At 42.2% G+C, this 27,778-nt stretch overlaps 2 protein-coding genes across 3 annotated transcripts in view; one reads left to right on the top strand and one right to left on the bottom strand.

Annotated features, from left to right (window-relative positions):
• Nucleotides 1-434, bottom strand: part of CENPK (centromere protein K) — a 29,099-nt gene extending 28,665 nt beyond the window's left edge. Inside the window, exon 1 of the mRNA XM_053300815.1 lies at nt 279-434. Coding sequence (XP_053156790.1) covers nt 279-281 — 3 coding nt within the window. The 5' untranslated portion in view covers nt 282-434. The remainder of the gene's footprint in view (nt 1-278) is intronic.
• On the top strand, nt 347-27,714 carry PPWD1 (peptidylprolyl isomerase domain and WD repeat containing 1). Of its 2 annotated transcripts, none has more exons than XR_008317316.1 (11): nt 347-648; nt 2,165-2,267; nt 3,248-3,348; nt 9,569-9,689; nt 11,249-11,696; nt 12,830-13,020; nt 20,366-20,555; nt 22,492-22,668; nt 23,283-23,364; nt 24,622-24,804; nt 27,416-27,555. XR_008317316.1 is itself a non-coding variant. In XM_053300804.1 (11 exons), exons 1-11 carry the CDS (start codon nt 483-485, stop codon nt 27,557-27,559), a joined length of 1,911 nt encoding a protein of 636 aa, XP_053156779.1. In that variant the 5' UTR covers nt 353-482; the 3' UTR covers nt 27,560-27,714. The 2 variants fall into 2 exon arrangements, 1 of the variants encoding a protein (XP_053156779.1); XM_053300804.1 differs by having other exon boundaries at nt 353-648; nt 22,492-22,673; nt 27,416-27,714.
• Nucleotides 27,715-27,778: the final 64 nt, after the last annotated feature.

Below are 27,778 nucleotides of genomic sequence, written 5' to 3' on the forward strand. Positions count from 1 at the left end.
CGCTGGCTGGGGAAACGCGACGGGAGGAATAAGAGCACCCTCCCCCGCCCTTGAAGATATCCCCCTCGCACCTTCGAGCCGGCAGGCTGCCGGTTCCGTGCACACCACTAAAGAGATTTCTACTCTGACTTTCCATTCTTCGAAAAACGCTCAAAGCAACTAATTCGACAAGCAATAGAACAGGAGCAAAACTACCAAAAGTAACGCTATAAAAAGAAAACGCGATCCTTCAAGCCTCAAACATCAACTCCCGAGATCGCTCTAGCTCGTGACATTACCATGACGACCGCCCTCTTTCTTCCTTTTATCCCTTCCGCTCCAGCAGCCGACGGAGCCCCGACGTTTCAGTCCGGTTTCCAAACCTGAGCGGGCGAAGCGCTCATTGGCTGTTCCCGAAGGCTATCGCGCGTCGCTACCTACGCACCCGGAACGGCTCGCTGAGGCTGGTTGTTGTCGTCGCAGGGACATGACGCAGGGATAACATGGCGTCCATGGAGTCGCGCCGCAAGAGAAGGTATCGTGAAGAAGACGAAGAAGAGGCAAAAGAAGATGAAGGATCTGAGGAGGAGAAGGACGACGATGAAGAAGCGCAGGAGCGCTGGGTGGGTCCCCTGCCTGGAGAGGCCGCGCAAGTGAAAAAGCGAAAAGGTAAGGAAGGAGTCTGGGAGAAATAGGAGCGCTGCAAGCTCTGGATGGGGCGAGTTTGAGCAGCGCCATCCTGTCTGTGTTTGCTTGGAAGTAAGTCACATTATGTTCAGTGGCGCTTTCTGCAAAGTAAATGTCCATAAGATTGTAGCCCAATCTTCTTTGCATGTTTTCTTGGAGGCGAGTTTCATTGATTTCAACAAGAGTAACTCCCAGATAACTGCTGGATGGTACTCTTAAATCTCACGATTATTATTATATTTACAAGTAAATTTTAGCCCGTTAAATAACGGGCGCTAGGAAGGGAAGGGGCCGATAACCGCCCTCCCAGCTGCCCGACTTACCCTTCCCCGCACCCCCCCCCAAAGGAATAAGGGCCTCCGCGGCCGCCGGAACTGCCCTCCCAGCTGCCCGAGCCCTACTCACCCGAGTCAGCCCGCAAGTCTCGAACACTTAGCACAGAGAGGAGCTCTGTTCGCGAGCTCCTCTCTGGACCTTTTGAAAACATGCTTGCACTTCGCCCGGCTCTTGCGGGCTGACTCGGGTGAGTAGGGCTCGGGCAGCTGGGAGGGCGGGAGGGCAGTTCCGGCGGCCGCGGAGGCCCTTATTCCTTTGGGGGGGGGGTGCGGGGAAGGGTAAGTCGGGCAGCTGGGAGGGCGGGAAGGTGGATATCGGCTGTGGCGGCGCCGCCGCCAGCCTCTATGCCTCAGCTGGTCTCCCCGGCCAGGCAAGGGCCCCAAGCCGCCCGGCTGCGGCGGCGGCGCCAGGCCTTGGCGGCGGCTCGGCCGCCACCTCGGCCGGCTTCCCCTGCCGCCTCCTCCCCCCGCCCGGCTTCGGCGGCGCGGCCATGGCTCCGCCGCCGCCTTGGCCGCGCCGCGTTCTCTGGCCGAGGCGGCAGCTTTGCCGCCGCCTCGGCCAGTGTCCCCCGCCGCTGCTTATCCGGCTTCTTCGGGCGGCCACTTCTGGCCGCCCAAGATGGCCGCCGGGTGCTGGCAGTCGTGTCTCCCTTGGACTGTTCTGAGCGTGCGCTCCACGCACGCTCAGAACAGTCGAGGCACGAACGCACGCTTGGTGTCCGTCCACGGACGGACACCAAGCGTTTTATTAGAGAGGATTATTTTATGTTAGTATTTGTGGGTCATTTTCCTGCTTATAAAAGCCTTCAAAGTTTAGCTAGACCATGATTTAGCATTGACATACTACCAGCTAGATAAATAAAGTGGCACTTCATTATGAGTAGATATACTAAGGATTGAAGTTAAAGGGGTACTTTAGCTGATTCTAATATTTTCCTTTTTTTAAAAAATGGTGTTTGTTATCCCATGTAAAGCTAGGACTTGAATGTGCAGTTTTATCTAGACATGCACTATACCAAAAAATACTAAGATTAATAGTGTCCACGCTAATTTTTACTGCTTAAAACAAAACTTGTTCTATTTGATCTCCTTTTAAACTGGATATAATTTTCAAAGAGAAAAAGCTTTTGGAAAAACAATAATTCTTCTTAATGTATTTTTAGTTCTTGAGTTTGAACATGTGTACCTGGATAATCTTCCCAGTGCTTTGATGTATGAACGCAGTTACATGCACAGAGATGTCATCACACATGTAGTATGTACTAAGTAAGTCTTCTATTTTCTTTGCGTTGAGTACTGAGTCAGATGTGTGTTTAATTAAATGTTTCCTGCTTTGAGAATTTCTATACCGCCCTTCCAAAAATGGCTCAGGGCGGTGTACACAGAGAAATAATATATAAAGAAGATGGATCCCTGTCCCCAAAGGGCTCACAATCTAAAAAGCAACATAAGATAGACACCAGCAACAGTCACTGGAGGTACTGTGCTGGGATGGATAGGGCCAGTTACTCTCCCCCTGCTCAATAAAGAGAATCACCACATTAAAAGGTGCCCCTTTGCCAAGTTAGCAGGGGTGCCTTTGGAATGCAGTACAATTGTGAGGAGTATTTCCCACCCCATTCTCCAGCTCAGAGTCCAGGATAATTGCATTTTGCCTGAGAGGTGCTTTGCTTGTTTTGATTTTATTATATTTTGTCATGGATTTATTTCTTGATTCTGTAAGCTACTTTGAGTTTTTATGATAAAGAGGAATATAATTGAATGAATGAATAAATGAATAGCCCTGTCTGTTTGGAGCAACACAGTACATTAAAAAATCAAAATAAAATCTAGACAGTGGACTGGTTAAGATGTTATATAGAGCCAAGATTAAACCATGGGTCTGCGCGGGAGAAAAGCAATGGTAAACCACTCCTGTATTCTACCAAGAAAACCACTTGACTTTGTGGTTGCCAGGAGTTGATGGCACAGTCTTGATGGCACAGTCTTTCCTTTCCTTTTGTCTGATAACTTGGCACTTCAGGGGCATGTGCTGAGCATGTCTCAGGAGTATGTGCTCCCCACTCCCCTTTGTCTGTGAGCCTTGCAAGAGTTCCACGCTGTCTTGTCCAGATAAGCTGCTTTATCATATCCATCTCTAAAATGTGCTGCCCTTCCATGATTGGCACTGATAAAGCACAACACTTTTGGCATATCAACATCTGTAGATCAGAGGCCATGTTTCAATTTTATGCTTGTACCTACAGGACAGATTTTGTAATAACAGCTAGTCATGATGGCCATGTCAAATTCTGGAAGAAAGTAGAAGAAGGGATTGAATTTGTTAAACATTTCCGCAGCCACTTAGGTAAGTTGTATGTGTTAATTTTCTCATATTTTTCTGTCTTCATTCCCTCTGTATCTTTTCAGGACACCTTATTATTAAAGATTGGGTGTGATTTGCTTCAAATCTGAATGTGCCCTCTATTTCGAGGGTGATTTGACTTAAGGTTGAATCGGGGGCAATTTGCAGATTCGACCTCACATCGAATCACCCTCAAAATAGAGGACAACCTTGAATCTAATCACAGAACTTGATTCGTGCACACCCCTATTAAATATAGGTGTAATATTTAATTTACATTAAATATATAAATATTTAATATGTAACTTATAAAGCACTTTCTATGCCAGAGGGATTTTGTCATGTGCAATTAGACATTTTGATCTCTGTGTGTTAGGTTTATAAAACTTGGCAGCACAATATACATGCTATGAAGTCTATAGATTTTTCATTCAATGTGCTCCTTAACACTGTACCAAAATCTATACCATTGTTAAGAGTCCTTGCTAAACTTAAAATGTTGTTGTTCTGTCTGAGAAAAATGTGTAGACTTGTATGGTATTCCTCATTAACATTGCTTAAGTCAGGCAGAGAATATGACTGACTTGCTACCTCTAGGGCAGAAACCAAAGGGTTGTGTGAGGATCATCTGAGGCATATCTTCATTTTGCAGCCTCTTGAATCACCTAAAAAGCCGTTCCTGAAAATTGGGAAACTGCCCAGAACTGCATCAGAAGTTGTGCAAAGAGCAGTAGTGAGATTAGAAGACTGCAAAAGCCCTCAGTGCACACACATTGTGATATTTGGATCCCAACCTTAAACATGTTTACCTATAGCAACACATTTTACAGTACAAACCTAAGCACATTTAATATAGAAGTGTGCACGAACCATGGTTCAAGCACTGGTTTGCCACAGGGAGCAGGAGCTTTAAGAAGTCCTTACCTGCTTCCCGCTGCCCCATGTAGCTTCCTGCTGAGGCGACACTTGTCCCAAGTACTCTCATGCAGCGCCAGTGTGCATATGGTGTCTGCACATGCGCTGGCGCCATTTGTGTGGTCCACATCATGTTGCTGGCCACACAAATGGTGCATGTGCCATGTGTGTTGGTGCCACGCGGTGTTACTTGGGCCAAGTGCCACCACAGCAGGAAGCTGCATGGAGTGGCAGAGAGCAGGTAAAGATCTGCTCTTCTTTTTCTTAAAGCTCCCACTCCCCGCACCAAACCAGTGCTTGAACCATGGTTCGTGCACACCCCTAGTTTACTAGAATTGAATTCCACTGAGTTTAGTGGGACTTGCTCCCTTGTAAATATATATATCTGATTGCAGACCTACTTTGTGACATGGCCCATCCAAAGCATGGAATGCTGATATGGCATGAAGTGATAGGCCTGAGGGAGGACCAAACTTCAATTATGGGAGGCCTTGAAGGGTGGACTTCTCCAAAAAAAGGAACAAAGCCTTGGAGAATTAAATCCCTGTGGCCCAATTCAGAGTGAGCGGCAGGGTTTACTGGACAACAGCCTGTAGAGGAGTAGGGGAGGTGTGTGTTACAGTTCATTTCTTCTCTGGAGGCTTCTGAATGAGGTCTGATCAGTGTCTACTGTAAGAAAGGGTAACAGCCTTGGCCTGGGAATCAACTGGAAGCTCCTTACCTGGAAGTAAGTAGGAAGGTTAGGGTCCAGTTTAGCTAGACGCATCAGGGGATTTATTTATCTGGATCATGATCCGTTGCATTCATAATGAATGGGGGGTGTTCTGCGACTGCGCAGGGAGCTCGCAGACAGATTGACTAGCTCCTTGCTACACCAACTGCCTTGCATGTGCGCCATGCTTCCATTATCTTCAGCAGTTGGGGGGTGTCTTGCTCTGTTTCTATTAGACTGCCTAAGCATCTATACCTTGTGATATTTGCTCCTCGGTGTAAATTATTTAGTACAAAATAAATTGCATAAAATGGTAAAGGCTAAGGACTGAAAGGATAGCAGTAAGTCTAAATGATTAAAAGAACAAGAATATAAATGGAGTGAGTTGTCCGTTAGTGAGTGGATCGGAACAACCCCTACCGACAAAGGACTGTTAAACGACTACTTTCTAATCAAAGTCCCAACAACAACAACAGGCACCAAAACTAATAGTAAAAACAACTTTCAAGCGCTACATGGAATGTCGCACAAAGCTGCCGATGATGGATAGTCATGACGCGTGCTTGCTTTGTTTGGGAGAGCAGCACAATCCGGCATCGTGCAAAATATGTTGCTCGTTCTCGAAACAAATGTTGAAAAGCCGAGCACTTCAACTACGGGCAGCCTTGTATGATGAGGCACTTCGGCCACCAACACTGAGACCAACGTGCTCTTTGACATCGAGACCGATGTCGCGCATGGGACCGTGCGTGGAAGAAATTCTTTTGGTGGAATCTGCGAGTAAGCATTCTAAAGCCACCAAAAAGCAGGATTTCAAGCATCCAGATATGGTGATAAAAAAACACCACTGCCACAAGAAACACAGGCATTCTTCTGCAGAGGAGGACTCCCCACCTAAAAAAGTAGCAAGAAAAATGACTCCAGGAGGAGTACACTTTCTCCGACTGCGGTGCAGTCTGAACTAGCGCCAGAAAAGGAGACTTCGACATTGACGTTGGTGTCAAGTGCACCGACCTCAACAGCGAAAGAGGTTGCCTCGACGTCAAAGACGGTACACTCTACGGTACCGAGGAATCGGATGTCGATGAAGACAACAGAGATAGTGCGGCAGAAGCCTATAGAACTGTCTCCAGCCCAAACCCCAATACAATCACCCAATACAATCACCCCTGCTAACGGCAAAGAGGCACCTTTTACCATGGTGATTCTCTTTATTTAGCAGCGGGAGAGTAACTGGCCCTATCCACCCCCAGCACAGTACTTCCAGTGACTGTTGCTGGTGTGTGTCTTATGTTTCTTTTTAGAATGTGAGCCCTTTGGGGACAGGGAGCCATCTTATTTGTTATTTCTCTTTGTAAACCGCCCTGAGCCATTTTTGGAAGGGCAGTATAGAAATCAAATTATTATTATTATTATTATTATTATTGACCCCAAAACAACATCAACGTTGTTGTTTATTTTAGACTCCAAAAATAGCACAGTCAGGCTCAACTTTTCAAGGATTTATAAGCGGCGGTCTCGATATTGAGCATGGCACTTGGTACCAAAGACACCATCAATGTCACCAATAAGAACACAGCCATCAACAACACACTCTATTCGATGCATGCCGATGACAAACCCAGTGTGTCTCATGTCGCCTATAGGGCATATGACTGACCGTGCAGGGGTCTCAAAACCCATATCAATTTTTGCAAGATCAGGTGCAGGCTGTGTTCCATGGAAATTGCCAGTGCGATATTCAGCTTTGCAGGGTTTGGCTTTTACCAGCATAGCAGGGAGTGCACAAGGTACCCAGATCACTCAATAGTTGTGGATTCAGGCACACGCCTACAGTTGTCTATCATTCGGATTATGCAGAATATCATATTTGGAAGGTGCAGCAGGTGGTTTCAGTGGCTTCACAGGTACCAATCAGAGGGCCAGATGCCGCTCCCACAGTAATATCTACGGCATGTCAAACTACTGAACCACGACCATGACCAGACCAACCATTAAAACTGCATAATCCAGTGCAACCATAAAAGGCAGCAGAAAAGAAAACTCACACTACTATACCCCCAGAGGAGGAGGACGATGATGATGGTAGTTACACCACTGCTTCATCAGAAACTGATTACGATAGGGGTGATGAGTCAGATCCCCCAGCAGAAGTACCTCCAAAGCAGTGCAGATCAATTTGGACAATACAACAGCAATAGTATATCTAAACAAACGGGGGGGGGGGGGGATGGTATCTTGCTCTCTTTGCATGCTGAGCCAACAGTTGTGGCAGTGGTGTGTGAAACACAACATACACCCGACGGTGATCCACATAAAGGGGGAGGACAATGTGCAGACGGACAAGCTCAGCCATTCTGAAGAACCAACATCACGAGTGAGAAATAAACAAAGCATACTTAGCAATGGTCTTCAAAAAGTGGGGATGGCCAACAATAGACTTGTTTGCGATTGTTGCCAACAGAAAATGTCAGAGATACTGCTCACATGCAGGTCATGGCAAGGGGTCGTTAGGTGATGCTTTCCAACATGTATGGAGCGGGAAGTTATTTTACTTGTTCCCTCCGCAACCAATATTTCGTATCATATTGCAGATGCTGAGAGACAAAATCATGGGAATACTCGTGACTCCATGGTGGCCCAGACAGCCTTAGTTTCCACTGTTGCTGAGACATTCCAGTGGAGTCCACCACAAATTCCCACACCATCCAGATTTATTGAGTCAGGAGGGAGGGTCAGTGCAGCACCCGCAAGTGCGAATGCAGAAACTCACAGCGTGGAGGATCGGCTATTGAAAAAGATCTTACTAAATAATAGAAGGCAATCAATGAGACACAACTACAGCAGGAAATGAAAAAGGTTCAAGCTGCATTCAAGGGAGTGGGGATTTTCCCCATGAACAGCAACAGTTCAGCAAGTCCTGCTCTAAATGACGACTCTAAAGATGGGAGGACTGGCAAATGCATCCCTCAGAGTGCATATGGTAGCAATTTCATCCAAGCACAAGGGATGAGATGGTGCAACAGTATTCTCACACCCAGGATGCAAGAAATTCTTGAAGGACCTGAACAATCTGTACCCACATGTTAAAAGGTCCATGGACCAAAAGAGTTTGTCACTAGTACTGTCTGCACTAATGGAACATCCATTTGAGCCATTAAAGCAGGCGAGTGAGTGAATTGGCAGCACTAAGGGCGGATAAACCATACACTCAGTTTTATCCAAAAAAAGGTGCCGATGCAAATGGATCCCCTGTTTAGACCAAAAATAGTGACAGAATTTCACCTAAATGAAGATATAGTATTACCAACCTTTTTCCAGAATCCAGAGACACCACTGGAGAGGTCCATGCATTCCCTGGACATAGGGCAAATACTGCTGTACTATCTGGAAGCAATGAGAGGCATAAGGAAAACAGATAAATTGTTTGTGATACACAAGGGGAGGTCCGAGGGACAACCAGTTTCAAGGCACTGGTTGGCCCAATGGTTGGTCCAGCTGATAAGATTGACATACAAATATGAGGGCAGAGAACCGCCAAAAGCCATCCGAGCGCACTACACTAGGTATTACGTTTCTTCTGCAGCCAATTTGGCAGGATTCACAATGGCAGAAATCTGTAACACAGCGACATGGTCATCTCGCCAACCATTTATAAAATATTACGCCATTGACTTGTGCATTACAAAGGACACAAACTTTGGAAGAAGTGTGCTGAAACAGGTGTTGCCATAGCAAAGGGGACAACTGTACCCAGTAACCAAATGTTAAGCTGGCCAATCACCCATTCATTATGAATGCAACAGATCACGATCCAGATAAACAGGTTGCTCACCTGTAACTGATTATCTAGAGGTGATCCGTTGTATTCATAAATCCTGCCTGGACCTCCCTGCAACAGTTGTTTTAAAAAAGAGAGAGATTGAGAAGATCGTCAATATGTACGGCAGTCAGCAAGAAACTAAGCAAGACACGCCCCAACTACTGAAGATAATGGAAGCATGGAGCACGTGCAAGGCAGTTGGAGGTGTAGCGAGGAGCTAGTCAATCTGTCCATGGGGTCCCTGTGCAGGCGCAGAACCCCTCCCCTCATTCATTATGAATACAACCAATCACCTCCAGATCATCAGTTACAGGTGAGCAACCTGTTTTTGTTTAAGTTTATGGATCTGACTGCATGGTTCTTGGGGAAGGGTTTTACTTGAATGGAAGCAGCAATTGTAGATAACTCTGTGGTTTTCCTTGTCATCTAATTATTAATAAATCCTTGTTGTTATCGAGTGTTATTTATTGGGTCCTGCCCTAGTCACATGGTCTTGAAAGACTGCTCAAGCCTTTCTTGTAGGATGGGGTTAGGTGTTGGGCATGCACTTTACTCTCCCAGAAGGTTCCCTTGGAATGGTGGATCTGCTCATATAAGCCTACCCAGGACTTCTCACAGCTAGAGGAGGGATTTTGTATCCCCTGCCCTCCCCCCACTCTTGATGGTGACATAGCACTTATGATTTTGTCCAATGATTTTTTCAGATAAACAGAACTTCTCTGAAAGGAGAGTATTTCCTTTGTTAATGTTGTGTTTGTTTTTAATCACAATAGGCGTTATTGAGAGCATTGCAGGTAGTTCTGAAGGGGCGTTATTCTGCTCTGTTGGGGATGACAAAGCCATGAAGGTGTTTGATGTGGTGAATTTTGATATGATCAACATGCTGAAACTTGGGTGAGTCCTTGCATTTTATTTGCATGGGAAGCTGCCTTATACTGAGTCAGACCATCTAGCAGAGTATTGCTTACACTGCCTGTCAGCAACTCTCCAACGTAGGAGAGCTGGTCTTGTGGTAACAAGCATGAATTGTCCCCTTTGCTAAGCAGGGTCCCCCTTGGTTTGCATTTGAATGGGAGACTAACTGTGAGCACTGTAAGATATCCCCCTTGGGGGATGGAGCTGCTCTGTGAAGAGCATCTGCATGCTTGCATGCAGAAGGTTCCAAGTTCCCTCCAGACAGGACTGAGAGAGACTCCTGTTAGCCTGTATTGACAATATTGAACTAGATAGAACAGTGGTATGACAGTATAAGGCAGCTTCCTATGTTTCTAAGGTTTCAGGCAGGAGTCATTCCCAGCCCTACCTGGGTATGCTAGGGATTGAATCTGGGACTGTCTGCGTGCAGAGCAGATGCTCTATCACTGAGCTACAGTCTCAGTATTTTTAAGTTTGTCTTGTGGGATTGACAGGTGCTTTGGGAGACTCTTGCTTAAGAGGTAAAGAAATTTTTGATTGATTTGCAGAGCTTTCCCTGTGACTTTTAAATCATATATATTGTTATGAGCCATGGGTTTAATTATCTAGCCATTTATAGTGTGCATGTGGGAGAGAAGCCCTGTTTAGACATAATGGGAAACTGTGGCTTCTTTCTATGAGAATGAGTGTCAGATAGCTGTGGACTCAACGGTTTCCCCCTCCTCCTTATTCCACACCCAAGAGGAAGAGACTTCAAGCTTCCACTTGTGGTTTGAGCTAAATCATAGCTCCCTGTTATGTACAAACTTGGTGCAAACATAGTTAACTTCAAACTAGAGTTAGGTAATAAACCAGGATCTGAAACCACAATATAGTTTTGATTTGTCTTATTGGTGTCAATAGGAGGAGCTTCACTTGTGGAACAAATAGTCTCAGGGGAGTCCAGTTTGGATTGGGCGGGGCCCCCACATCAACTTCCACTCCTCCCCATGCTGCAGTTCTGATTCCGATCCCCATCTGGCAGTTCCTGTTTACATCCATAACAGCAAATGTGCAGGAATGTATTACTGTTACATATAAATGTATTATTTGGCCTACACTGACCACTATGGGACTTTCCCCCCAAGTCAAAAAGTATAGGATCCCCCTACAATTTAGCACAGTTCTAAACTGAAACAATGTCTTCAGTCTTTTCAGAATTGGGACACTCATTTAAATGCAACCTGCTACATGGGGACTATTTTTAATTTTCCCTATATCAGTTTTTCTGCTTCTTGGTTTTCTGCTGTGTCATTTTTTCTGTTTCTCTCTATTTCTTTAATTCTCTCTATGCTCCTCCCCCTTTCCTCTGATATAACCCAGCACATATTAGCCCACAACTCTGTTTTGTCTTTCTGACCTGTCAGTTGAAGCTTTAACAGTACAGTTCATGAATTGAATAAAATGAATGCTATTGCAGTATTCAATCAGAACTATTGGGAGACTAATCCTTTATACACTATTGATTATGCGAATTGGACTATTTTGTTTTGTTTTAGATATTACCCTGGCCAGTGTGAATGGGTCTATTGCCCAGGAGATGCTATATCTTCAGTTGCAGCCTCTGAGAAAAGTACTGGAAAAATATTCATATATGATGGTCGAGGAGACAATCAGCCTCTTCACGTTTTTGATAAGCTCCATACATCCCCACTCACTCAGATACGACTGAACTCTGTCTATAAAGTCATAGTGTCTTCTGACAAGTCTGGAATGATTGAGTACTGGACTGGGCCTTCACATGAATACAAATTTCCCAAAAATGTGAACTGGGAGTATAAAACAGACACTGACTTGTATGAATTTGCTAAATGTAAAGCATACCTAACCAGTATCTGTTTCTCATCTGATGGCAAAAAAATGGCTACTATTGGTTCTGACAGAAAAGTTCGAATTTTCAGATTCTTGACAGGAAAACTTATGAGGGTATTTGATGAATCCTTGAGTGTAAGTTTGTTTTCATATTCACTACTTGCCCATACAGATGATACTTTATAATTCCTTCATAATTCCTTTTATATATGTATAAATATATAAAAACCCTCCTCTGTAAGAGGTAAATGTTCATTGCACTGCAGTATCTATTCCACATTAATTAGCATACTAATTAGTTCACTCATAACAACTTAGGGTATCCTAAGTTTGGACAAGTATCCAAATGTTTCCTGTGCTAGCATAAGTGCTTTTGCACTAGTGTAAGGACACAGTGCACGGTAGTTGCACAAAAAGATTCACTTCTGTTCCAGGTTAGTTCTTGCCCTATTATTTATTTACCACTTTTCAAACATTCTCAAAGCAGTTTACATAGAGCAAAAAATGAGGGTAACACAGCACAACGTATTGTGTACCATCTCTTGCACAATCTCATATATGCCAATGAGGAATTCTTTGCACAACCTCTTGTGCTGGCCAGTAAATATACAAATAGGGAATTCCTTGCGTATGATGCATTCAGGTGATTTCCACTAGCAGTAGTGCAACGTCATGGAGCATTGCAACCACAAAACATTCTTCCACAAACATTACTGTGGATGCTATCACCCTTTAGTTCTCACTTTAAAAATGTTTAACTCACTGGACTGTAGTAACGGTTTTGATAAAAATGGATACTCCTGTGTAATTCAACAACCAAGACAATATTTTTAAAACAATGTTTTTTGGAAAACTCTCCTATAGCCCTGAATGATAAGAATTTTGTATGTGCTAATCAAATATGATTTGTGTCATTTGTTTTGAGATATTTTACATGATTTCATCCACTCTCAAATTAGTATAGCATTGTTAGATATCCACGATCCAGTATATGGACTGTCAGCAGTTTGCCCTAGATGTTAAAAGTAATGGTATATATTGAAGTCACATAAAGTCTCTGACAATCAAGTGGATATGCAGTGCCTATGTGATGCCCCTTGTTATGTACAAAGCTGTAGTCTATAACTCAGATTTATAGAACTGGGTTGCACTGAAACCAATGCAACTTAATGGCATTTAAATGTGATTTATTATTGGGAGTTGTGCTTAATGGACTAAGCCCAAGTCAAGTTACACTTGTATTACAAGTAGTTGTTTCGTTTCTGTAGATGTTTACTGAGCTGCAGCAGATGAGACAGCAGCTACCAGACATGGAATTTGGACGGCGTATGGCTGGGGAGCGGGAGCTTGAAAAAGTTGATGCTGTAAGATTAATTAATATCATCTTTGATGAAACTGGACACTTTGTGTTGTATGGAACAATGTTGGGAATTAAAGTCATAAATGTAGAAACAAATCGGTAAGTCTCACTACTTTACATTAACTATAGTTATTTTATAGTACCCAGTGACTTTTCCCCCTTGTGTTTCTAAAGAAGCATTCAGGTGTTCTTCTTTTGCTCCAGATCTGTATGTGGTGGTGGAGTTCAGTTGGTAGCACTTGACCCACCCTTGCTGTCTGATATATCATAGTGGCAGCATCTGCTTGCAGAATGTTTGCCAGTTTTACGATCTGTTGACGTCATTTAAATTGTTTGGCTAATACTGTGGTGTTTTGTAGCAATTATTAGTTGCTGATCGCTTGTTTGTTGAATCAAGTGCCACTTAATCCTGACCAGTTTTCAACATGTGTCCTTGACCTTTTCATCTTGCGATTTATTTTGTTTTTGGCCGGGATGTTTTAAATGCAGTTCCGCTATATAAGTTAGTGTTCCCTAATGAGAGAGGAATGGAGTCTTCCTTACCCCTGCTAACTGGGCAAAGAGGCACCTTTTACCATGGTGATTCTCTTTATTTAGCAGGGGGAGAGTAACTGGCCCTATCCACCCCCAGCACAGTACTTCCAGTGACTGTTGCTGGTGTGTGTCCTATGTTTCTTTTTAGAATGTGAGCCCTTTGGGGACAGGGAGCCATCTTATTTGTTTTATTTCTCTTTGTAAACCGCCCTGAGCCATTTTTGGAAGGGCGGTATAGAAATCGAATTAATAATAATAATAATAATTATTATTATTATTTTAGGAAATTCTAGCTGAAATGAATTCAGAGGGTAGAGCACACAGATAAGTCATAGAACTGATTTGAGACTATCGTTTCATTGCAGTTGAATTCTGCTGCATATTTATTATTATTTCTTGTTTACACAGTCAGACAGGTGTTATTGACTGGTTTGTTTTATCCAGACATCGAGTCCTTCCCAAGGACCTGGGATGGCTGAATTTTATCATCAATACTGTTGGTTATTATAGATATCGTCGCAAAATATAGGCTGTTCCCAGTAAAACTGCTTTTTGTAATTGGCTGATGGTGATTTCTGTGGCCGCTATGGTGTTGAGGTGCTCTTCAAGGTCTTTTGGAACTGCACCCAGGGCGCCAATTACCACTGGGATTATTTGGGTCTTTTTCTGCCACAGCCTTTCAATTTCAATTTGTAGATCTTTGTATTTGGTGATTTTTTTCTATTTCTTTTTCTTCTATTCTGCTGTCCCCTGGTATTGCTATGTCAATTATTTTGACTTGTTTTTCTTTCTTCTCGACTACAGTTATATCTGGTGTATTGTGTGGCAGATGTTTGTCTGTTTGTAGTCGGAAGTCCCATAATATTTTTACATCTTCATTTTCTTCAGCTTTTTCAATTTTATGGTCCCACCAATGTTTGGCTACAGGTAGCTTGTATTTTTTGCAGATGTTCCAGTGTATCATCCCTGCTACCTTGTCATGCCTTTGTTTGTAGTCAGTCTGTGTGATCTTCTTACAACAGCTGATCAGGTGGTCCACTGTTTCATCTGCTTCTTTACAAAGGCGGCACTTGCTGTTTGTTGTGGATTTTTTGACTTTTGCTCTTATTGCATTTGTTCTTAGTGCCTGTTCTTGTGCAGCCAGTATTAAACCCTCTGTTTCTTTCTTCAAGTTGCCATTCTTAAGCCATTGCCAGGTCTTGGTGATGTCTGATTTTCCACTTATATTGTGCAAATATTGACCATGCAGTGGCTTATTTTTCCATTTTTCTGCTCGGTTCTTGACTTGTTCTTTCTTGTAGGCCTGCTTTATTTCATTGGTGTTGAATAGTTTCGCGTTCTTGACCATTTGAAGTGCATCTTCTTCACTGTCCTTGATATATTCTTCAAGGCCTCTTTTCTCCTCCTCTACTGTTTGATGGACTTGCAGCATTCCTCTTCCACCTGAGCTGCGAGGGAGGTAGAGCCTATCTACATCACTGCGGGGGTGCAGAGCATGATTGATGGTCATGATTTTCCTGGTCTTAGGATCTAGCGTCTCTAGCTCTGCCTGGGTCCAGTCTATTATTCCTGCAGTGTATCTGATAACAGGTATAGCCCAGGTGTTTATGGCTTGTATGGTGTTCCCATCATTGAGTTTGGACTTGAGGATTTTTCTAACTCTCCTGATGTATTCACTTCCAATTTTCCTTTTAACTTCAGTGTGTGCGATGTTATCAGCCTGGAGAATGCCCAAGTATTTGTAACGTTCTTTCTCTTCCAGGTTCTTGATCTTGCTTCCATTGGGCAGTTCTATTCCTTCTGTTTTTGTTATTTTTCCTCTGTTCATTATTAATGCAGCACACTTGTCTAGTCCAAACTCCATTGCTATATCGCTACTGAATATACGGACAGTGTTTAGCAGTGATTTGATTTCTGACTGGGACTTTCCATACAACTTCAGATCGTCCATGTACAGCAGATGGTTGATTTGACTTGATGTTTTAGATGTTTGGTATCCGAGGCCTGTTTTGTTTAGTATTTGTGAAAGTGGGGTCATGGCGATTACAAACAATAGAGGGGATAGTGAGTCCCCTTGGAAAATGCCTCTTCTAATGCTAACCTGTCCAAGTGCCTCGCCATTGATTGTTAACTGTGTACTCCACATGCTCATTGCTTTTTAAATAAATATCTGAATGTTTTTGCTGACACCAGTTGTTTCTAAACATTTTAGTATCTATGTGTGAGGCAATGAATCGAAGGCTTTCTTGTAGTCAATCCATGCAACACTTAGATTTGTTTTTCTTCTCTTGCAGTTTTCTAAAATCATTTTGTCAATCAGCAGCTGGTCTTTTGTGCCTCTGGTGTTCGGGTAATTTCCTTTCTGTTCAACTGGAAGCTGTTTGTTAGTTAATAAGTGTTGCATCACTTCATCTGCTATTATTCCAGTTAATAATTTGAACATGGTTGGCAGGCAGGTTATTGGTCTATAATTACTTGGAACTGCACCTTTTTCTGGGTCTTTCATGATGAGATGAGTTTTCCCAGTTGTTAGCCATTGTTCAATATCACCGCCTTTCATAATGTGATTGAACTGTTTTGATAGTTGTTTATGAAGGTTTGTTAGGTGTTTAAGCCAAAAGTCATGCAGTTCATCGTCACCTGGCGCAGTCCAATTTTTAATTTTCTTTGCTCTTTCACTTATTAATTCTGGTGTTATTATTAGATCTTGGATTTGTTGGTTCCATTTTTTGACCTCTTTCATCCAGCCTGCTTTTTTATTATAATCTATTGGATTGTCCCATAATTTCCCCCAGAATTGCACTGTTTCTTCTTTATTTGGTGTTTCGATGTTTCTTGCAGTTTCTCCTTCTATGCTTTGGTAGAAACGTCTCTTGATTCGACTGGAATTGGAGATTCTGCCTGTGTTGTGTAATTCTGGCTTCATATCTCCTAGTCTTCTTTGACACTGCTGTTATTTGCTGCTTTATTATTTCCAGGACTTCTCTAATTTTCCTTGAATCTAGGTGGTATTTTTGGATCAGATACTGTTTGCTGTTTTCATTCTTCAGCTTCTTGTCTTTCATATCTTTCAATTTACTAGCGTCTGATCTAAGCTTGGAGATTTTATTTTCTAATCTAATCTTCCATTTAGGTGATGTACTGCTTTCTTTTTTGACAGGTCCACTGATCTTATATCCGAGCTCTTGTGTTGTTATTGTTGCTGCACTGTACATTAGTTGGTTTGTTTCTTGCAAATTATTGGCTGTTATTTCTGCAAGTGCAGCATTGACATCTTTTAATGCCCGAGCAAGTTGTTTTTTGGCAACTGTTTTTAGAGATGGAAGTCGAACCCTGGTGGTTGTTTGGTTCATGTGCTCAGTTATTTTTTGCTTTAGTTCTTGTTGCTTTTCTGTTAAACGGCATTTGGGTTTTTGAGGTGAAGGCAAAGGGGAGGTTGCCTGGTTTTGATTTTGAAACAGTTCAGCAACAGTGGCATCCTCGATTTCCAACACCTCCTCCACCTGCGCCTGAGCAACTTCTTCAATTGGTGATAATTCTTCCATATCTTGAGCCTGTGTTGCTCTTTGCAGTTCTTCCAGCTCAACTCCTGTGAATACTTCATTTCTTATTATGAATCTTCTCTGGTTTGCTAGCCTTTGTTCTGTTATTTCTGTGTCTGGATGCTTCTCTTTCCAAATTTGGTACATTCTTTTAAAATAACCTCTTCTAGTAGGACTAGACTTGTAATAGCAGATCATTATTTCCTTGTTGGCATTTTTTGTATATTTTTTTCGGTTAAGCGACGTTTCTTCCAGTAACTTTGCTGTCTCCAGCCCTGGTTGCTCAACTGAAGATCCTGAGTCCTGTTGCCCACTTGCCACCAGATGTCCAGGGACTATAGCATCTGGCGTGGTCCTTGTTGACCCGGGCAACGACCGATCCAGTATAGATTTATTAAATTTACGTCTCACCATATTGTTGATGGGAGAGGCACTCTTTTGTCTGGCTCCTCTGGTGACACCTGTCCAGTATAGTTGGACCTCTGGCATAGCTCTCACCTTCATCAGAGCACACAAGCCCCACAACCACGCCAAGGTAGTGCCTCACTGGGGGAATAATAATAATTTTAGGAAATTCTAGCTGAAATGAATTCAGAAGGTAGAGCACACAGATAAGTTATAGAACTGATTTGAGACTATCGTTTCATTGCAGTTGAATTCTGCTGCATAAAGGGTTTTCTAAACTTGCTCTGTGCCTTGCACTGGATGTCTGACTTCCATATTGTTGAGTCTGGCTCAGAGTCTGGAGCTAAGCTTGGGATAGTCAAGTGGCAGCTGGTGGACTGAATCCAGTTTTGTTTTGCCCCTTGCAATTCTATTGGATATTTTAAAAACATGTGTAAAAGTTTTGCCTGCCATTTTACTTGTAAGGAATAAGAAATTATGTTGGGAATTCATGAAAGAGAATCCATACTTTCATATTGACATTCCCTTTGGATGTCAGTATTACTACTACTACTATTTATATGTTTCTTTTCAACAGTTTTAAAAGCAGTTTGCATAGAAAAACAAGTTACAAAAAAATATAGTTCCCTGCCTCCAAAGGGCTCACAGTTTAAAAAGAAGGTAAACACCAGCAGTGTTCCTGCCTGTAACACGGATTCCCAGATGTTGACTAAAACTCCCAGAATCCTCAGCAAAAGGCCATTGCAGCTGGGATTGCTGGGAACTGTAGTCACCAATATCTGGGAATCCCTCTTACAGGGAACACTGGACACCAGCAACAACCACTGGAGAGATGCTGTGTTGAGGCTGGCTAGGGCCAGTTGCTCTCCGCCTGTTAAATAAAAGGTTCTTCTTTCAAAGGTGCCTCCTTATTCAGTTAGCAGGGGTACTCGATGATAATAAAGCCCTTATTATTATGGCTTTGTGAAGGGCTTGGTTGTACAGCAAAATGCACTTATTATCATTGAGAAAATTTACATATCGCTTTTAAGCAAAAATGTTTTCTCAAAGTGTTTTACATTGCATAAAGAATGAGAAGATGGTTTCCTGCCCCAATGGGGCTCTCTGGCTCTAAAGGAGCACATGGGAGACACTAGTGATAGCTCCTGGGAAAGGTGCTTGTGGAGAATGGATATAATGTAATTGTTTGTGTTGGTTGCTTGAGATAGAAGTTTGGTCATAGCAACTGTTGCTAAGAGAGTTAGGGGGTGTGGCTTCAGCTGGGCTGGTGAGGTTAATGTTGCGGCGGGGGGGGGGGGGGGAGGAAAAAGTGACAGTTGAGAACTGCCAGTTAGAGGTTTACTGGTGCCTGAGCAGGATCCGGAAGAGCTGGTGAAATGTAATCAGGAAAAACAAAAAAGAGAAATTGTGGAGGTCACCAAAAGGAAAGCCCAGAAAAGTGAGGGAGGGAGAGTGATAATTTCTCAAGGTGCAGAGGGCAGGGCTTTGAGGTGAGAACTTGATCCTATTGATAAAGCATCAGAATAGAAGTTTAAGACCAGCTTCCAGCTGTTCGGAAAAGGAAATGTCCTTCAACAGGCCCATTTTGATAGAAAGTTGTAAAGAGGAAATATTAAAAGAAAAGGGAAATTTGTAGACAGACTTTTAAGACTGGATAATGACTGGAACCTCTCAACTGAAGCCACAGTTTTTACCACTAAACTGGAAGACAGATGGAATATCACTTAAATTTGTTAGTATCATTTCACAACAAATTTTCTTTGTTGCAAGCCACCTAGAGTCATCGGGAGCGGGTGGGCATATAAATGTAATAAATAAAACTAAGGAGTAAGGAAAAGGGGGAAAGTGTTATCTATGTGGGTTCCATACCATGCCCAATGTCAAAAACAGCTACTAAGAAGATAGGTTATTTTGGTGGCAGCAAATAAAAGGTGATTGACTCGGTGTCACTATTGATTGAATAGGGACAACTGCTCTCCCACAGCTAAATGTAAGAGCCACCACCTGAAAATATGTCTCTTGGCCAGTTACCAAAGATAGGGTCTTATGGCCTCTAGACCACTATCTGAATAAGAATGATCCCAATATTTTTTTTGTGTGTGGGGGGGTGTCCCTGCCATAGATTATCATTACAGCTTCTGAGTGGGGACTGCTGGAAATGCTAAGGAATTGGTAGCAGCTCCTACAGAATCTCCATCATTTGCAATGTGCTTACCATACTGATAAACCCAACCATGAGGAGCTCCTCCATGCCCAGCTTCATAAATTCCTAGTGTGCTTCCAAATCGCACACAAGCATTTCTAATAGCTTGGCTTATGTAAGAAGAGAATTGGTTCTTTAGAACTGCTTTCTGATATGTGATAGGTGTGCTATTGTTGTTGTGGGTCTCTGTGTATTCCCCACTCGTGGGAGCTGTGCCTGCAGTTGGCTCTTCAGGAACCTTGAGACACTCTGACATCGCCCTCACGTGTTCATTGTGATGGGACTTGCTTTCAAGTATGTTATGCTATGCTAAAGAGAGGCTATTATTGTTAAACACAGAATTCAGCAGCTAATGTAGAATGAATATAATTTGAAACTTCATTTGTTGCTCCTGGAAAAGCTTTCAGAACACATGATTAGACTAGGAGGGCCTTCCCCCCCATTTGTTGTTGTGATAAAATTCAAAGCAGATTTGTAAATATACTGTATTTACCTGAATCCAAGACTAAGGGTTTTCCAAGTTCTTTAATGTTAGAAATTGGAGGATCATCTTAAATTCAGGGTCTTCTTCCTTTGGGGTAATTAGTATAACCTATATTTTTAAAGGGGGTTGTCTTAAATTCAGGGACATCTTCTGTTTGGGTAAATACGGTATAATACTATAAGCAACCAGAATTGATATAGGATGCTCAGAAGCAGCAGATTGCATTCTGACTTGAAAATGTAATAGTGATTATGGATTCTTATTTCCTGTTTGTAGATGTGTGAGAATCCTAGGCAAACAGGAGAATATCAGAGTTATGCAGCTGGCTTTGTTCCAGGGTGTAGCAAAGAAGCACCGTGCTGCAGTTACTGTAGAGATGAAAGCATCTGAAAATCCTGTTCTTCAGAATATCCAAGCAGATCCAACAATAATCTGCACAGCCTTCAAAAAGAACAGATTTTATATGGTAGGTTCACTCTTTGCAGTTGAATGACTGACTTTTTTCCCCCCTAGACAGATTCTCTCTCTCTAGTTGGGCGCTCTCGTGAGACTGTTCCTGTGTCACAGAACTTGATCCCAGCTCTAACATGAATTTCTGTGCATGTTGTTTTACTCCTGTGAGTATACCGTCTTAGATCACACAGGGAAGCGTGCCTGTGATGTTCTCACTGTGGGAACATCACATGATTATTATAGCTTTGCACTAGCTTCACAGATTGTTTTCTAGACAATTGAATGGTTTCCTTGGATGCTAGACCATAAGGATGTACATGAGCCGTTTGTGCACCTGCTGGTGGGGCGGGGAACAATTCCCTTAAAAATCAGGTAAGGAGCTCCCCGCCGCTTTTCCACCAGCAACACCCGCTCTCCAGATGGCTGCGTAGGGCTACAGCGTTGTTCCCTGAAGCCTCCGTGTGGCATTGGCATGCACCTGGTCAGTGCATGCACACACGCTGGCCATGTATGTGCCAATACTGTGTGGAGGCTGCAGAGAACAGTGCCACAGCCCCAGAGGAGCTCCTTATCTGCTTTTTAAGGGAACTACTCCCTGCCCTGTTGAGCTGGTTTGACCACCAGCACCAAGCTGGTTCAGCACTTCCAAGAGGAGGCGCCAAACCAGCTCGTGCACATCCCTGCTAGACCATTCCATTATCTCATTTTCTAGCACAACAAATTTAGTTCTGAGTTACCAATTCGTTATTATTTCCCAGTCTTTAATGTGGGCAGGGGCTGGCGGGCGGGGGTGGGGGAGTGCCACAACTTCTTAAACCTTTCTTCATAAGGAAAGAACTTATTTTTTCTCTCTGGTAACTTTTTATTTTGGCTTGTTTTGTACTTTCTCTAACTGCCATATCCTTTCTCAGATGGAGTGACCACTGTTTTGAGTATGGATGTACCATAGACTTTTATATTGAGAGCCAGCGTGGTGTAGTGGTTAGAGTGCTGGACTAGGACCGGGGAGACCCGAGTTCAAATCCCCATTCAGCCATAAAACTAGCTGGGTGACTCTGGGCCAGTCACTCCTCTCTCAGCCTAACCTACTTCACAGGGTTGTTGTGAAAGAGAAACTTAAGTATGTAGTACACCGCTCTGGGCTTCTTGGAGGAAGAGCGGGATATAAATGTAAAAATAATAATAATATTGGCATAATCCTGCTGTTTTATTTTCTAATAAAATTAAAACCATTTTTAGGGTTGGGGGCCTGCCACAGCATAGTTAAGTGAGATTTTCAGGAAATTTCTGCCTCCGAGTCCAAGATATTTCAGGCGTGGTTACTTTCAGTTTAAACCCTTTCACCAGGGATTGTGTTGTTGTGTTTTTTCTATAGTGTTTCTTTTTGTAGGCTTTGGGGTTTTTTTGTGAGCTGTGTGCTGTATGGCAAAAAAGCAGAAGATAAATGCTCTTAATAAATAAGAAAAGACTAATTTCTTTGGGGGGGAGGGGTTTGGATACAAAAAACATATGGTATTTCTTAATTATAGACGTTCCTCATGTGGTGGTGTTAAATCTTTCTCAAGGGAATTTTGAAATCCTAAGAAGCGACTCAGTATCATGTAGGCTGAATAATCCTTTCAGAATTGTTAAAGGGTTCAAATCGGATTGAGGAAGAGGGCAATATGCGTACAGATTTCAAATCTTAAAAGATGTCTGTAAAGACAACCCTTTCCATTGAGAGAACAAGAAACAATGGTTAAACTACAGGGAGGCTAGGCAGAACTTTGAACTATTCTGCAAAGGAGCAATACAGGTCTAAGTTGCCTGTAGACAGATATCTTTCAGATATGCTTGAGGTATGAGACATCCTGTATTGGAAATTGCAGTCTAGTATCACTGGATATATTCTACCTCTAAGATTCTAAGTTGAGAGAGAGAAATAAGAGTGCAATCATCTTGTCTTTCAGTTTACCAGACGTGAACCAGAAGACACTAAGAGTGCAGACTCTGACAGAGATGTGTTCAATGAGAAACCATCTAAAGAAGAGGTCATGGCAGCCACTCAAGCTGAAGGGCCCAAAAGAGTTTCTGATAGTGCTATTATCCATACAAGCATGGGAGATATTCATGTCAAGCTCTTTCCTGTTGAGTATGTATGAGTGGGTTTCCCCCCCCCCATATTTTCTTGTTGCTAAAGCATTCTCTCTCTCTCCTTCCTGAACAAGTACTGATGTTTGCCCATGCATTGGCACAGTTGACAGAACTGTACCTGTTTGATCTTGTTACATTCCCTCACCTCTGTTGTCCTATTATTTTCTCTGTGGGGTAGCATATTTTTATGTAGAAAGATATTGAAGATCAGGTAAAGTGTTGGCCCATCTCTTCCCAGATGAGGTATGTGCTTTTGTACACGTTTCCTCAGTGTGAGATGATCAAAACCAGACTGAGTTTTTCAGCTTTGAAACAGAGGTTCTTGTGCCTGCTTCTGCTGTTTTGTATATTATAAACAGAGAAGACACTTACAAAGCCACCTCCCCCCCACCCCCTTTAATGAGAATAACTATTAATTAGCAATTCTTAATTAATTAATTATTATTACTTATTAATTAGCAATTCTTCCTCCTGGGTAATCTTAAGCCTAGTTCTTTGGCAAAAATGACAGCAGCAATTGCAGTCAGGCCCTCCCTTTTCCCTGCAGTATCTAAAAAAGAGATTAATTTTTGACAACTAACCGTATCTCAACATCTAAAACTTGCAGATGCCCCAAAACAGTGGAGAACTTCTGTGTACACAGCAGGAATGGTTACTACAATGGACACACCTTTCACCGTATCATAAAGGTAACATTTTAGTACTTGTAACGATCTTCTTTATATATATATTTCTCCCAAGGTGTACCCATTGCTAATTCTATGTGTGGCAGCTCTCGCAAGAGTTTGCAAGCAAATTCCTGGATAGTGATGGGGCGAGAAAACGGTGGTGGCAGTGGTGGGCGGGGAGGGGAAGTGCCTGCCGAGCTGGTGGGGAGTGAAAGCAAACTGGGAGGGGGAGAATGGACGGGTGGAAATGAAGATGGGGTGGAGACACAGGGAGAACTAGGGGTGCAGATGCTCTGCGCCGGATCAGCTAGTACTTTCCTGTTTTCAGTTGAATGACATTGCTTTGTTGCGATTTATTGGTTTGGATAAGCTGCGTTATTATTATTATTTTCTTGCCAGTCCGAGAATGACTTCATGTGCAGTGCTTAGGGTACTTTTATGACCCAGACTACCTGTTGATTTTCCAGTTCAGAATGACTGTGCACAGAATTAATTTCCAAGTTGTAGTCACAGTACACCAGTTGTCAAGATGCAACATCTGCCACCAGATCCTGGTACAGACCCATCACATTTCTAGCTTCTAACCTTTGTAGCTCATTGCTTCCACTTTTTTACCCATCTGTGCCGGGGCGTGGGGGGGGATAGTATGCATGTCTCAGTGCATGGTGAGTAGAGGTCTTGTGCCTCCAAGGATAAGATATAATGGGAAGCTGAATCCCTGATGGCTGTTATTTCAGCAGCAAGGCTCTGGAATATGAGTGGCCCCATTTTTTTGCTGTTCGTTGCCACTGTTTGCTCTACTAAGGAGGCAGGTTGCATTTCAGTTTTAAAATGTTTACTAAAGTGATTTACCTCTTCACCATATGATAGATACTTGTAAGAAGCCTTTACGCTTCTGAGCTTTCCACTATTTTCATCATGGTCTTGAAGACTACTACTAGTCTTCAGCCCACTGGTTGCCACTGGACTAGCCAACTTGCTTGTTTGATTTAGGCCTAGTATTGAAATAGAAGCATAACATGTTAACAATCTACATGTGTTCATTTTAAACTGCTGTTGTGAATTTGTAAGCCAGTAGGAAAAGGAAGATGGGATGGAAGGAACAATACTAGCTGGTTTAGATAAATGGTGTTATGATCAGATGGGTAGAGTTTTGTATATACAACATAAAGATGCCTCTGGCAATAAAATAATAGTTCAGTTAAATGCTAAAGAATTCATTTTAATAAACGTTATCACAGTTTGGGAATAAAATGTTAAAATGTTTTTCCAATGCAGGGCTTCATGATACAGACTGGCGACCCTACTGGTACTGGAATGGGAGGCGAAAGCATCTGGGGAGGAGAATTTGAGGATGAGTTCCATTCAACTTTACGACATGACAGGCCCTACACACTTAGTATGGCTAACGCAGGACCAAACACCAATGGCTCACAGTTCTTCATAACAGTAGTACCAACTGTAAGTAACCAACAGTGTGCTGTTAAACATCAGAACTGGAAAGGAGTGGATTTAAATTGTGGCTGCTGGGATGATGATGGGAATTGTAACCTAATAACAGCTGGAGAGCCACAGGTTAGCCACTCCTTGTCTATTGGGTGGGTATGGGGAGGGAGCAGAGAGTGAAAGTAGAACTATGGTAGCTGTTGCTCTTGCTTAGACTACAGTAGCATGTGATGGATATGGCAGAGTGATGCCTAACTCGAACTCCAATAAAGCACACTTTATTAACTCAAGAAGGTCACTGTATTACATTAACTACCAAGAGCATTTTTAAAAACATTTGAAGTATGGTTCACAAACAGGATATGAGATAGTAAACCTGTTTCTGGACTGTACCACTTACGTGGCATGGTTTGAATGCTCTTGCATGGGTCTAGAAATTTTCACTGGCCTTGAGCCTCAACAGAATTTGTAGTCACCACAATCCCTATAATGCTCTCAACTTGGAGAGGAGCAAAGTCTCTTCTGACCTTGTACTGGGCTTTGAGTTTCTCAGAAGCAGCAAATCTCACTTAGATGTAAGATTTTTGGGAGTTTTGAAGCCATGGGCCAATGTTTTAAATGGGTTTCTTTTCCCACAAAATGGACATGTTGGGGAAAATTGAATTATGCAATACTTACTTTTATATCAAACTATTTTAAAGTCACAAAATGAACTATGGACAGCTTAGCACACAAGACTTACTTTTTAAAAAAAAGCTAATGCATTTACATATTTAAATCTACATATACCAGACAATTACAGTATATCAAAAAATAATTACAAATATAGTTAGACAGACATGCAAGCTGCTACAGCCTGAGATCTGAACATGTCTGAGATCTTGCCAGTTGAAAATATTAACCAATACTGTAGTAAATAAAAGGTAACTTTAACTGAAATTATAAATGGCCTTCCTTCAGTCGCATTATCTAGACTAGAAACAAAATAAACTCATATTCTGAACTCTTTCTATAAAGTATTATCTTAATTGATCTCATTTTTTTTAAAGTTGCAAGTAGTTTTGATGTGTTGCATTGCTTTTTATGGTATGCACAGGGCAATAGGTTGCTTTTACTCTATAGAAGGTGAACGATTGTGTCCCAGGGGTGAGAGTATCACTGAGATGAACAGGAGGAGGAGATCTGAAATTCTCACGATCAAGGAAGGCAACAATTTAAAAGCAAAGAAGAACCCAAGGCTTTTGTGTTTCTCTAGTAAAGACGACAGTGCACCCAGAGGGCAGGCAAGGGCTAAAATACATCTGGGATTGGAGAGTTTAATATACAGGATTGTAATTATCTATTTTTCCATTTGCTTACATAGAACATTTTCATATTACATAGTTGGGAAGAGATGAGGTAGGGAATATTTTAAAACCATCTCTTGGAAACCATTTCATCTATTGGTCTAAGAGAGAAAATATTTCATAAGAGGCCATTGGAATTTCCCCCCCAAAATTTCCAGGTTTTCCATTTCTGGCCTAGAAGCAGGGAAGTCTAAAAAGGGCATTCCCCTCTCTAGTCTTCTTATTTCTAAACTTCTCTGAAGCTAAGCACAACTCAGTCATAGTGGTTGTAAATATTATTACTATTAAAGTATTTATACCCCACCCCACCCCTCCACTACTGCTCGGGGCAGCTCACATCATTTACAAAATAGTTACAATGTAAAATCAAACTAAGCTAAACAAGCTTAACCAAATTAAGCTAAAAAGTTAAATCCAAGCTAAAACCACAATCAGAATTAGATTTTAAAATTCTGAATCATTTTATAAAATGAAACTAAGAATTGTAAAAACTAAAGAACCAACCAGAAAAGCAACAGGTGAAACATTAAAAAGCCTCTTTAGAAAGATGTTCTTAGTTTTTTAATGAATGAGAACCACAGCATACTTTGGATGTGAAGTATTAGAGATGCCAGAGGCAAAGGGAGCAGGAGCTCTCTTGTTAGCTGCCTGCTAGTAAGACGACAGGAACAGAGCTGCTGCCTGCTGGGAAAGAAGACTGGCCTATTGATTCTGAAGAAGTCCTGTCTAGGATTAAATTGTGGGACAACACATGGTATTGGATGTCTTCTTACACTATAAAATGGCCTTTTCTAGCAGTATACCTTCACAGCAGTGAGCTGCTATCCATACATTTTCTAGGCTAAAAATACCAGTGTGGTAATAGTGCTCCGTGATGCAGTCCCACTGAGGATACATATTGGTGGCGGGGATTAGCACTTACTCTCCATGGCTTTTTGAGTTTGAATGCAGGTCACCATGGTTCAAGCCCAACTTCATAGGCTTATCAGTAATAGTGGCAATCACTGGGCAGAAGCTAGATTTCATCTTTCCTTCTTGACTGCTTAACACTGACCATCTGAAAAGGGGGTTACATGTACATAGCCTTGACTTTTCACCTGGCAGTAGAATTGGCCAAAAATCTGTTTCCAAAGTATCACTGGTTTTATAGCATTACCTGAATCAGCATTGTTTGTGTTCAGTCTCTATATAGTTCAATATCAGTAACTTATTACTTGGTCAATACTATTATCTTTTAACTATGCTTTTCATTCTTTTGCTGTGTTGCATTACCTGTACAGCCATGGCTAGACAACAAGCACAGTGTGTTTGGAAGAGTATCTAAAGGAATGGAAGTTGTTCAAAGAATTTCAAATGTGAAAGTCAATCCAAAAACTGACAAACCCTATGAAGATGTCAGCATAATTAATATCACAGTGAAATGAAAAGAGTTTCTAAGAAACCTCAAGGTGGAGGGACTTAACTACAAGGATGGCATCATCAGTTTTGAAGTTTTCTACAAATATCAGCCTTACAAATCATGTGTCCAAGATGCTTTGAACTGTATTCATGTTTTATTAAAAAAAAAAAAAGCAAGCAAGCTTTTGTGATAAGGTGTACCTATATATTACACTGATTTCTAGTCTCAAGATGTTTAACACTGC

This window comes from Hemicordylus capensis, chromosome 2, assembly GCF_027244095.1.
Source record: "Hemicordylus capensis ecotype Gifberg chromosome 2, rHemCap1.1.pri, whole genome shotgun sequence".
Classification (NCBI taxonomy): Eukaryota; Metazoa; Chordata; class Lepidosauria; order Squamata; family Cordylidae; genus Hemicordylus; species Hemicordylus capensis.